The sequence below is a fragment of a genome, unplaced genomic scaffold (genome assembly GCF_019419815.1).
Source record: "Pyrus x bretschneideri cultivar Hongxiangsu unplaced genomic scaffold, Pyrus_bretschneideri_v1 Contig76, whole genome shotgun sequence".
NCBI classification, from domain to species: Eukaryota; Viridiplantae; Streptophyta; class Magnoliopsida; order Rosales; family Rosaceae; genus Pyrus; species Pyrus x bretschneideri.
In genome coordinates, this window is record NW_025999816.1 from 225,062 (window position 1) to 236,732 (window position 11,671).

At 37.5% G+C, this 11,671-nt stretch overlaps 1 protein-coding gene across 1 annotated transcript; it reads left to right on the plus strand.

Annotated features, from left to right (window-relative positions):
- The first annotated feature begins 6,101 nt into the window (after positions 1–6,101).
- On the plus strand, positions 6,102–9,831 carry LOC103961778 (mitotic spindle checkpoint protein BUBR1). The gene is made up of 12 exons (XM_009374379.3): positions 6,102–6,280; positions 6,404–6,660; positions 6,783–6,842; positions 7,033–7,177; positions 7,311–7,468; positions 7,551–7,632; positions 7,717–7,783; positions 7,853–7,901; positions 8,665–8,839; positions 8,936–9,021; positions 9,306–9,386; positions 9,487–9,831. Exons 2-12 carry the CDS (start codon positions 6,449–6,451, stop codon positions 9,548–9,550), a joined length of 1,179 nt encoding a protein of 392 aa, XP_009372654.2. The 5' UTR covers positions 6,102–6,280; positions 6,404–6,448; the 3' UTR covers positions 9,551–9,831.
- The last annotated feature ends 1,840 nt before the right edge of the window (positions 9,832–11,671 follow it).

The following is an 11,671-nucleotide window of genomic DNA, read 5'->3' on the forward strand; positions in this document are numbered from 1 at the left end:
TCAAACAATATGAGAGTATAAGTGTAAAATTATGAGTCTGTATTTTCCAGAAGTAGGCTTTCCATACATGTCTACATCTCAGTAGTCTTCAAACAATAAAAAACAATGACAACAATCATTTCAGCAAAATGTCATCAAACTATCATCAAACAATGAATTGGTAAAGTACCAGAATAAGAATGGAAACATATTTATCAAAGGTTATTTGCATTAACTTATGCCATTATCCATTATGACTATTATAAAACAAAAACTAAATCCAACAGTTGTTAATTATACATCAGTAAGATCTAAACCAATAATTATGTTGCAATTTTAGCTAACAAATGTCCCACTCAATCAACAGACATTTGAAATTAAAGTTGATGGTATGATCTTTCTTAGTGTGATCCTGCTGCATTTCTATGTCAAAACCTGAACTTGAAATCTCGAAAACTAAAAAAAGTGAGCCAAAAAGCTCATACCCAGTTGAGATCAAGCAAAAATAGAAAGAACACAAGTCCTCAAATTCCACAAGGACTCAACCACATTTGGCCCATTTCCCCTGATCCTTATCACAAGCCCACAATCCCACCTTATTCTCAATCCCAACTTCATCCAGCATAGAACCCACAAGACCAAATCTCTCATGCACTTCAATTCCGATTGCAATCCTACCAAAACCTCACTCACTAAACAACAATACCAACAAGGCAGTTGTATACAAGTACATAAGGTAAAAACAATGCAATTCACCACCTCATAATCATCCTGCTCCCTGTAAAATTATAAGGGGGAATTCTGATACAAGAAATAGCATGCTAACTTGTAGGCATGAAAGTTAACAAATTCAATTATCTGCACCAATATATAGATAACAGATAGATTAACATATATCACAAGCTTCACTGTTATCCAAATTATATGTACACCAAGCAATCCCTCATTTGTATATATCATACTGTTGACCCTAAAAATTACAAAACCTACGTGGCGCGCAGGCAGAGTAACTAGTAAGCTAACTACGTCATTCGGTTGAATGCGGGGCGTGCCAACTCGTCGGCCGAGCTCGGCCGAGGAGTAAAATTTGTTGATGTAGCTTTGAGCGCGTCGGTGACTTCTCTATCTTGCGATTGCGGCCAAGGAAGGAACAAATCTCGGCCTTTGGATTCTCGAGCCTGAAGACAAGGCTGCTAGTTCTACGAAGTTCAATATCAAATTCGGCTCTCAAGATGCCGAATGTAGTAACCTGGTAACACCTCACTTCGCCGGGAAGGCTAATGAGATGACCTCTGCCGATAAGGATTCGAAAATCCTTCTCGACCGAGACTTGGATAAATAACCAGTCGGCCTCGGCGCAGTGCTGTTTATCCAAACTGAAGGTGCTTCGGGAACGGCTGATTCTACGGCAACAGTGCTGTTTATCCAAACTGAAGATGTTCGCCGGTTGCCTTCACAGTGCTGTTTATCCAAACTGAAGATGTGTCGGCGGAAAAAAGAAAATAAAAAAATCTCAAGATGTTTGAGAGGTTTTGCGCAGGGCAGTTGGGTGTTGAATTGGATCCCTTGAATGGTGTTCGCAGCCTTGTATTTATAGAGATCTGCAAGCCAAAGTCGCGAAAATCAATCCTAATTGTACTGTGACTCTAAGTCTTTATTGCTCTCATCTTATCAAAATTTTGTTGTCATCCTGCAACCTTATGCAATCCTGCTTTGACTAATAACCTTTATCCCTCATTATCATAACCTTCTGCCAAAGACCACATGCATGCATGACTCCTTCACCAATTCCTAGATAAGACCACGTGCACCAATCTCATCCATGAATTCCAAGTCACTTTGTTCCGAAACAACCACCTGGATATATCAAAAATTAGGTTTTAACTATCCTAGTTATTATTAAGATATAATATTACGATAAAAATCAAAATATTACTTCTCAATAATAACTAAAAATTATTTCAACCACTTTATCATCCAACGGTCTAAAATTCGCCTATTCAACGGTCTCGATTGCTCAGGCCGATGGTGTAATTTTGGGTCCAAACACATACGAAGTGAATTCCAATTCTATGTCGTCATTTTTACTCCAGCCTTTCTTTGGCCAAATTCTCCAACTCCTATATATAAATAGACAATAAATAGAATAGGCTTTGATAAGCCACAGGCTCGCAACCACAGAAAGATCAGTTTATACCACTCATTTTTCTTATGTTCTTCTTCCTCATCTTCTCCTTATTTTCTTCCATTTTTCATTTTCTCTACCCCTCCTAACAGACCCAAAAAATCCCCAACCATCAGATATCAGTAAGAAATTAAGAAATCTCAAATTGGAACTACAACAGCATCCGAATATCACTAGTGGGGTCTTACATTTGTTTGCTCCATTCTTCACTTCTAATTCAGAAATCTCAAATTGGCATGTTAAATCTATGCACTCGCACTCCTAGTTGCACAAATCTTAACAAAACCCAGTAATTAACAAATCAAATCTGATAATTAACAAAACCCAGTAATTAACACAACCCAATAATTAACAAATCAGCAACAAAAGATAAAAAAGAAAACCTATTAATTAAAACCTAGAATAACTTTCAACCGGAACGCAAAACAATGAAACAAAAATTGAGATTCATCAAGCTGTCAATACCTGGGTCAATTTGCAGCACGACAGTAGTGGCTCCATGTTGTTGCGTGCTGGCTAGGTGTAGTCGATGGCTACGGGACAAGATGAGGAGCAAGCCCACGGGAAGAGAAAGGCAGCGATAGAATGAATGTAGGGTTTGTTTTAAGATTTGGATGGTGTAATCATTGAAAAAGATAAGGGGAATTTTTGTCTTAAAATGTTATAAATTTGTGTTCCACGAAGGTGGAATAAGTCGTTCTAGGGGGGAGGCAGAACGAAAAATCTGGCAAAATACGTCCCGTGGAACAGTGCGTTCCATTCGTTTTAGGCGCACTAAACATGAGACAGAACGCCTCGTCCCATTGCGTTCTGTCCCGTCCCACGTACCAAATGGTACCTAAATCTTCATCTTTTCTTATCCGTTTTTTAATTTCTTTTAGGGTAAACTACACTTTACCACCTCAGGTTTGAAGTCTATTGCAATTTCATACAACATCTTCAAAAAATTTCACTTTCATACCTCAAGTACTATTTTATTTCAATATAATACATCATTTACATTTTTCATCCATTATTCCGTTTAGAGTTGACGTGGCTGCCACATTTGTGTCAGGTGGCTAAAAAATAATTTTTTTTAATGAATTTAAAAATAATTAATTTAAAAAAAAAAATAAAAGAAAAAAAAAATCATCCCTTCCATTTCCCCGCAACCCCCTACCCATTTCTTTGACAATCTCCAGCTTCTCGTCTCTGGCCCCCCTCATATCCGTCTCTGTCTGTCCGGTTTTCCATCGACCACCACTCGATCTCTCCTAACCATCATTCAAATCGATCCATCATCATTTCGAAGATAACCAGACCGATTTCAATGTTGAAGAAGACTTGTATGTGCTCGCCGACGTCGCATCCGGGATCGTTTCGTTGTGACCCTCCATAAAAACCAGGGAAAGAGTTAAACCACCGGATCTTTCCCGTTGTATAGGTTGAATATACGCATATCCGCTATAACAAACTTGCTGGTTCGAATCAGTGGAGTCGAAGCAAGTAGGTGAAGCGAGCCTTGACCGCCCTGATTCGGCCTTGCGCTCATTAGCAACGGCGGAGAGCTAGGTTTCAATTGAACTTCCTTGGCGACCCGCTCTACTCGAAAACCGTTGAAGTGGTAGATGTGGTTCCGAGAACTCGGGGAGAAATTGGACCTTGGGGAACCAGCTAGACAGCGGCGGTGGGTTTGGGTTGGGCCTTCTAGGCCCGAGAGTGGTGGCGGAAGGTGAAGTAGAGAGAGAGGAGAAAGAGGGTGATTGCCCAGATCCCCTTTTCAAATTTTCGTTTGTTTGTTTTTGTTTTGCTGAGTTGGCATGACATACCAGATGGATATCCACCTGTGCAAGTTTTGAAGGGAGTGGGCTGACATGTAATGGGGTCCATTGCTGCCACGTTAGCTCTTAACGAACCAATGAATGGAAAACGTAACAGACGTATTATATTGAAAAAAAAAACGGTAGATGAGATATGAAAGTGATTTTTTTTGAACATGTTTTATGAGGTTGCAATAGACCTCAAACCTGAGGTGGTAAACTGTAATTTACCCTTTCTTTTAATATTTTATTTTTGGCAAAAATGATGTTATTTTTTATATCCTAATTTTGAATTTATAATTAGCCAAGATTTCTAAATAATACAAATTTTTATTATTTTTTTGTCCACTTGGCTAAAATTTGGCCTCCACTTAACAAGAAGTGGGCTCCGTCGCTGCCACATCAGCATTTAATAGAATAATTAACAAAAAAGTTGACGAAGGTTTGACATTGCAACAAATTCATAAATTAAGGTATGACATTGCAATGTTTTAAATATGAGGTATGACATTGTGATTCGACTAATAGTTGAAGTAGTTTTGTGTAATTACCCAAAAATTAACACAAAACGTTGACGTGGCTTAATCATAACCGTTCAAATAAGAGGAGAGGGAAGGGGAGAGAATCCTACTCCTTAGTATGTCACCACGTATTCACACTAGAATAAAAAAGAGTAAATTGTAGCAATGGTCCTTCAACTTTTATCAAATTAAGGTAATGATCCCTCAACTAAAAATTCATTACCATTGGTTCCTCAACTCATCAAAACGTGTAGTTATGATCATTTTCGTCAACTCCATCAAAATTCTGTCAAAATGAGTTATGTTGAAAGGATCACTGCTACAATGGGTTAAAGTTGAAGGATCATTGCTCTAATTAAGTTAAAGTTGAGGGACCATTTCTCCAGTTGGATTAAAGCTGAGAGACCATTAATACAATTTTTCTTATTTGCTTTTCCATATTTACCCCTTGATCCAGCCTCACATGCATGGCAGTGACTCATTTTGATGGAAGTTTTAACGAAGTTGACGAAAATGATAGCTGCAGGTTTTGATGAGTCGAGGGACCAATGGTTAGGGGTGGGCACTTGAAACCGAAAACCGAAATCAAAACAAGAACCAAATCAAACCGTACCAAACGATTTGGTTTTGAGGTTTTGAAACGGTTTCAGTTTGAAATCGAACCGCAGTGTAGGAAAACGATTTGGTTTCGATTTTGGCTTTTGAAAACTGCACCAAAACCAAACCGCACCACAAATATAAAAAGAACCTTTAATTGAATAACCATATTAGATGTTATGTTTTAATTAGATATTTGTTACACTCCATACATTTAATTAGTTGTTTCATGCTTAATGCTGCACTCGATCTCATTTGGCATTGGGGACAAAGCATTTTTCATAATAATGGTTCCTGTGTATGCATGTAAATCAGATTCAAATATATATGTTTTTTGTCCTCAATTGCTCTGTTTGGGCAATTATTACTTTTCTTAGGCGCCGATGGCAGCTTCTGGGTAAAGTACTGAAGGCTATAAAATGATAGAAGTGTATCAATTTGTTTCGTTGTTATTTACTCCAACACTATCTGATTTGGTTAGGCCTTTTCTAATACTTGCTATTTGATTTGGTTAGATGTGTAATCAAGGGGCAGAGGAATCCTTATGACCCCTTGTTGTTAGGGGGGGCGGAGGGAGAGTGACGAGGGTCTAATGAGTATTTAGCAGTAACACCTCTCTCTTAGGATGTGTATTATTTGTTTAATATTTTTTGTGAGATGGGAGAGAGAGAGAGAGAGAGGAGGATAAAGAGATTTTTTTTTTCATTTTGTATGTAAATGGTTTGAAAATCGAACCGAAACCGTTTGAAATTGCACCGAATCAAATTAAACGGTTTGGTTTCATTTCGGTTTTGACTTCAAAATTGCACTGAACTGAACCGTGCCCATCCCTACCAATGGTAATAGATTTTTAATTGGTTGACCATTGCTCCAATTGGGTTAAATTTAAGGAACAATTGCTACAATTTACTGAATAAAAAAACATGTTTTGTACAAAAAGGCTTTGGGCAGCGTGCCTGGAGCGGGAGACTACAAGTTTCAATTTGAACTTCACTTCAACGGCCAAAAAGTACTTTAAAGTTCAAATAAACGAAAAAAAAATTGCACGCAAGGCTTCGGCTACCATCTACTCCCTTACCGTTGGAAACCGTATATCTCTTCAAGGCAGCGGCAGTCATCCACTCCCCGGCTGTTGGATTTTTTACTCCTCTCATCTCTCAGATCATTCACTCCCGAGTTCCTCCATTGCCGATCCGCAGGTAAGCTTGACGTTTAACCCAAATTTCCGCGACTGTCGAAATTTGTGATATTAGGGATCTGGGGGTTTTAAGTTTTAACTTTCAATTTGAAGGCTTTTTTTATATTTGTTTTGGTTTTTGTAGTAATTTTAAATTTTGGAGTACTGGTGAGTTGGTGAGTGAGTGAGGATGGCGGATAGTGGAATAGAGATAGAGAAAGTAGAGTGGTTGGATCCAGAGATGGAATTTCTGGCATCGAAGCGAGAGACGGGGAATGAGTGGGAGCTCTTTAAGGAGAATGTTAGGCCCTTGAAGAGAGGCCGCAAAGTCTCCATCTTAAACGAAGCTCTCAAGGTTCACAACGACAATCAACTCAAGATATCCCTCCTTGACCAAAGAAGGTTTTTTTTTTTTTTTTTCTTTCCTCCAAACCTTCATCTGCATTCGCCTTGTTGATTTTTGTGTAATGTGCCTTTTTTTATCTTTAATTCTTTGAATTTCTTTTGGATTTAACTCTCACAAGGCTGTTGATTCAAGCGATTGACGAGTGTAAAGGCGAGGATCCTCTCCACCCATGGCTTGAGTGAGTACTGATTACTTTCTTCTCTCTGATTTCAGTTTTACCACTGTTTTCATTTCGATCTTTCCATGAATGGGTTTCTTGTCAATTGTTGCAGAGAATAGATATAAAAAATGCATGATTTTTGTTATTGTTGGAGACCTAGTTACTATCCTTTATATACCCTTCAATTTTCTCCGTCTATCTCTTAAAGGTGTATCAAGTGGGTTCAGGAAGCATTTCCACCTGGTGGAGATTCCTCGGGGTTGGTGGTGATATATGAGCAATGCGTACGTACATTTTGGCATTCAGACCGTTACAAGGATGATCTCCGCTATCTCAAAGTCTGGTTGGAATATGTGGGTTCTTTTTCTTTCCCATCATTCATATCTAAGATTAGTTTGATTTTAGCGCTGGACGTCTATTTCTAAGTGCCAGTTTCAGATCCTCAATTGTCTGATACTGTAATGTGTGAATGAATTGGTTCCGCAGGCTGAAAATTGTGTAGATGCTCAAGTCATATACAGTTTTCTTGATGCAAATGAAATCGGGAAGACACATGCGGTTTTCTACATCTCATATGCTTTGCTCTTGGAATCCAAGAACAAAATGAAAGCTGCCAATGAAACATTTAATCTTGGGATATCTAGGTTACCTTATGCTGATTTTGGCATCTCAATTTTTATTGTCTCCTATACGTTCTAGACCTGAATTAACTATTCCATTTTACAGGAATGCTCAGCCCGTAGAAAAATTGAAGGATGCATATAGGAAATTTATTGCTCGCTCTATGAGAAAATCAAAAGCTGCAGAGGTGTGCCCATTTACTCATAATACAGGACATGTTATTGCATTATTTTTGCAAGCGATTTACTATTCAATCTTCTTCAACTTTTAGGAGGATCCAATGGAGAAACATTTACCCACCCGAAGCTTTGGAACTGTCCTTTCCAAGGGAGAGAATCGTAAGTTTCATTGCTATTCTCTGGATTATTTTTGTACTCCAGCATTAGTTATATCCCACGATGTTGCAGGAAAGCTGGGGAGCTCTGATCTGCTGAGAAATAATTTGAAGCCAGATAGGTTAGATATGAAGTTCTTATCTGCTTTATTTTCTCTGTGTTAGTTGACTATTCTATTCAAATACAATTATTTGACTTAACTGTAATCAACTGCGGTAACTTGTTAACATATCACGTAAACCAACTAAGAATGTCCATTACCAGTTCATTTCCGCCAAAAAGCAGAAACTGATAGTAATGTGCTGAGTTTAAACTCAGTGTTCTTTGTAAGGTTTCTCTAAAATGCAGTGAAACTGGTTTTGAACACTTTTTTATTCCATCGGTTAATCATCACATTATTTTACTTTTCCAATAATATTTTGGAAAACAATGTGGTTTGATTTGAATTTTTCTTTTGCTTACTTGTGCTTCTTTATTCTTGACTGTATAAATTCCACAGTTATATCTCTTTCTTATGCACATAAGCTGAGCGTTCTTTGTAAAGTTTCTGTAATATGCAGTGAAATGGTTTTGAACACTTCTTGATTTCATCAACTAATCTTCACGTGATTTTACTTTTCAAAGTAATATTTCCAAAAATAACGTGGCTTGATGTGAATTTTTCGTTTGCTTATTTGTGGTTCTTTATTCTCAAATATTGACAGTATAAGTTCCATAGCTCTTTCTCATGCTTCTTTTAATTTCAATTTTGCCAATCTTCTTCCCTTAAGTTTGATGATGTTCATTCAATGTGTACTCTCTGTTTTTGCCTGTGACCATGCTATTGTGTTGGTGGCCTGTTTGCAAACTGGTACATGAGATCTTGTGTTGGCTTGACTTTATAGGGATCGTGTCCTGGCTCCAATCAACATTTATAAAGAGTCAAATTCTGTTGATGTTGGCTCTCGTTACCATCCAGACGTGCCAAAGACAGACCTGAATTCTTGGCACACCCTTGGACCTAGAGCTGAGAGAAATAAAGAAAACAATGCTATCCCTACCAAGTGGACGACATACAAGGTTTCCTCCCTCTTCCTTCCCCAATATACAATTGATAAAGATTGACACTTTGATATATTCACCGAGCCAACCATAACCTTGGTTTATCTCTTTCAGATTCCACAGAGACCTGGATCTAGAACTAGAGGAGCAGGTGCTAGTAGCACCTGTATTGAAGTTTTTGTTGATGAAGAATGTGAAGAGTGAGTGCAATGACAAGTTTCATTAAGTTTAGCCGCCAGTTTTCTTTGAAATTTTGTTATCTTTGAAAATTTGTTATCCCATCTTGGTACAGTTTTCCAAAATACCTAAAGTCACATGACAAATTGTTGCGATAATCTATAGCAGCTTCTGTTACGATGCATTATAACTCTCAACTCAATGTTTCAGAAGTATAAAAAGTATGTAGGGCAGCGGCTCTGTTTGCAAGTCAATCTGTTGTGGAAACTGCTGTCAGTTTTCTGACTTGTTATGGTTTTGTTACCAGGAAACATAGAATGAATGTTGAGGAGGGTGCCAAGTCTTCAACCGTGCAACTTAGACTGGACGAGGAGAGAGATCTCAAAAGGTAAGCTAACTAAATTTGTTGAAACTTTTGGATTGAAGATCTGATAAGCTGTTTGTTTCAAATTTGAATTGCTAAGATTTCTTTGTGATGCTTTGTGCAGGGAAACAGAATTGCTGCGGGAGGACCCCTTGCGCAATTTCCCTCCCAACAGTCTTCCTAGGTGATGGCCAAAATTTATGCTTGTTCGAGTGTTAGATGATGATACATTCGCGGATCAACGCTTTATCTCTCTAAAGCGTTGCACATGCTTATGAATTCAAATTTCAAGTTGGATATGCTAAAACGTTATCCTAGGGGATGTATGTTTGCAATTCTGGATATGCTAAAGCGTGACACATGATTGTGAAATTCTGGATTTTTCATTTCAGTTGGCTAAAGTGTTGGTAGTGCTTAACCCAAATGTTCTCTTGTCCGTTTATTAACAAATAAAATCTCACTTGATTCCTATTTGTATTAGAGGGTGTGTTAGTGACAGGTTAGTCCTGTGGTTGATAAAAGAGACCTGCAATGAAGCGAGCGGTTGCAGATGTATTCATTAGCGGGGGCTTTTTCAATATTAAAAAGAGAAATATGACTAGAATAAAGGATAGATTGTCATATTACCTAAAACATGTAGAGAGTTTCTTGTTTTGTGAAAGTTTAGTGAGCGTTGTGACAAGTAGGTGAGGATCATCCTACAAAAGCTTGCACTGACATAGAATTAGGTTGTTCGAGTAAGATAGATCTCCCAAATAAAATTATCTGAGAGGTCTATTTGCTTCGGCTACATGAATCATGATATGACATTTGGGCTTGCTGGTTTTCAAAAGGATTAGAGCATTCCCACCGTAGCAAATTGCTCGGGGGACAGTGTGCAAAACAAAGGCCCGAGGGCCGGTGGCAGGCCTCCAGCGTGAGGAAGCCCGGCGGAAGGGGGAGGCCCGAGCAAAGGGCCCGTGAGGGATTGCCAGCCCTTGAGCCCGAGGTGGGGATGACGTCATGCTGACGCCAGGGTGGCGTCAGCCTAATATTTTATTTTTTTGTGTCAGGCGCGTGCACCCCACCCGCGCGTGGGGGCGCGTCCCGACAGAAAAATCAGAAAAAAAAAAGGGTTTTGTCAGTGACCGTTGGGAAGCCACGTGGCTTCCCACGGTGCGTTAGATCTTAACTGTCACTTAATGTGGACCGTTAGATCTCAACGGTAAAAAAAAAAAATTAAGTCAGATTTAATATCCACCGTTCGATCTGAGATCAACGGTGGATATTAAAATGCTTTATAAATAAAAAAATAAATGAAAAAATAGTTTTAAAAATCTGAAAAGTTACCGTTGTGCCACGTGGCACAATCTGGAGCGTTGGAATTCAAATTTTTTTATATCCAACGGCAGAGATTAATTAATTGAATAAAAAATTCAAAAAAATTGTAAAAAATTCAAAAAAATATCTGAAAAAAATTGTAAAAAAAATTGTTTTTACTTTTCTATAAATACCTTCTCATTATCATCTACCTTACACAACAATTTCATATTTTCTCAACTACTTTCAATCACATTCCTTTCTTTGTCTCAAAGTTTGAATCCATTTTTTTTCAACAAAATGACCACTGGTGTAGGTACGAATTGGTCGCTTATTGAAGATGTTGCGTTGTGTACTAGCTGGGTTGAAGTTACTCATAGTTCGCTTACGGGTAATGAGATGCAGTTGCGAGAAATGTGGAGTCTTATTCATACCAATTTTCTTGGGAAAATTGGTGGGAAAAGAATCAAAGAATCGATGTCCAGTCGTTGGAAATTACTTAGCCAATCGTTTAGTACGTGGAGAGACGCTTTGGCACAAGCTAGTAGTAATATTCAAAGTGGAGAAAATTACTCGGATCAGGTAACAATATAATTATTTGTTTGTATTATTTATTTGTTATCTACATAATTTATTATTTATTGTTTGTATTATTTATTTGTTACGTACAAAATTTATTATTTATTGTTACTTATTTGTTACATTATAATTATGTTGTTTGTATTATTTATTTTTTGTTTGTTTGTATTATTTATTTACTAAACTTGGAACTCTAGCCCCATGTTATGATTAACATGACATATATATATATATATATATATATTTGCTAGTTACTTATTTTCATTAATATTATTTATTTGTTACTTATTTTCATTATTTACTAAACTTGAAGCCTTCTTACTTATTTTCATTATATTTGTTACTTATATATATATATGTATATATTTGCTAGTTACTTATTTTCATTATAATTATTTATTTGTTACTTATTTTCATTATTTACTAAATTT

Excerpts from the sequence above, each read along its gene's own strand:
- LOC103961778 (XM_009374379.3), top strand. The coding sequence starts at position 6,449 with ATGGCGGATAGTGGAATAGAGATAGAGAAAGTAGAGTGGTTGGATCCA. Across the intron at positions 7,178-7,310 it reads TCAAAGTCTGGTTGGAATAT|GCTGAAAATTGTGTAGATGC; the intron begins GTGGGTTCTTTT and ends TTGGTTCCGCAG. Across the intron at positions 7,469-7,550 it reads TTTAATCTTGGGATATCTAG|GAATGCTCAGCCCGTAGAAA; the intron begins GTTACCTTATGC and ends TCCATTTTACAG.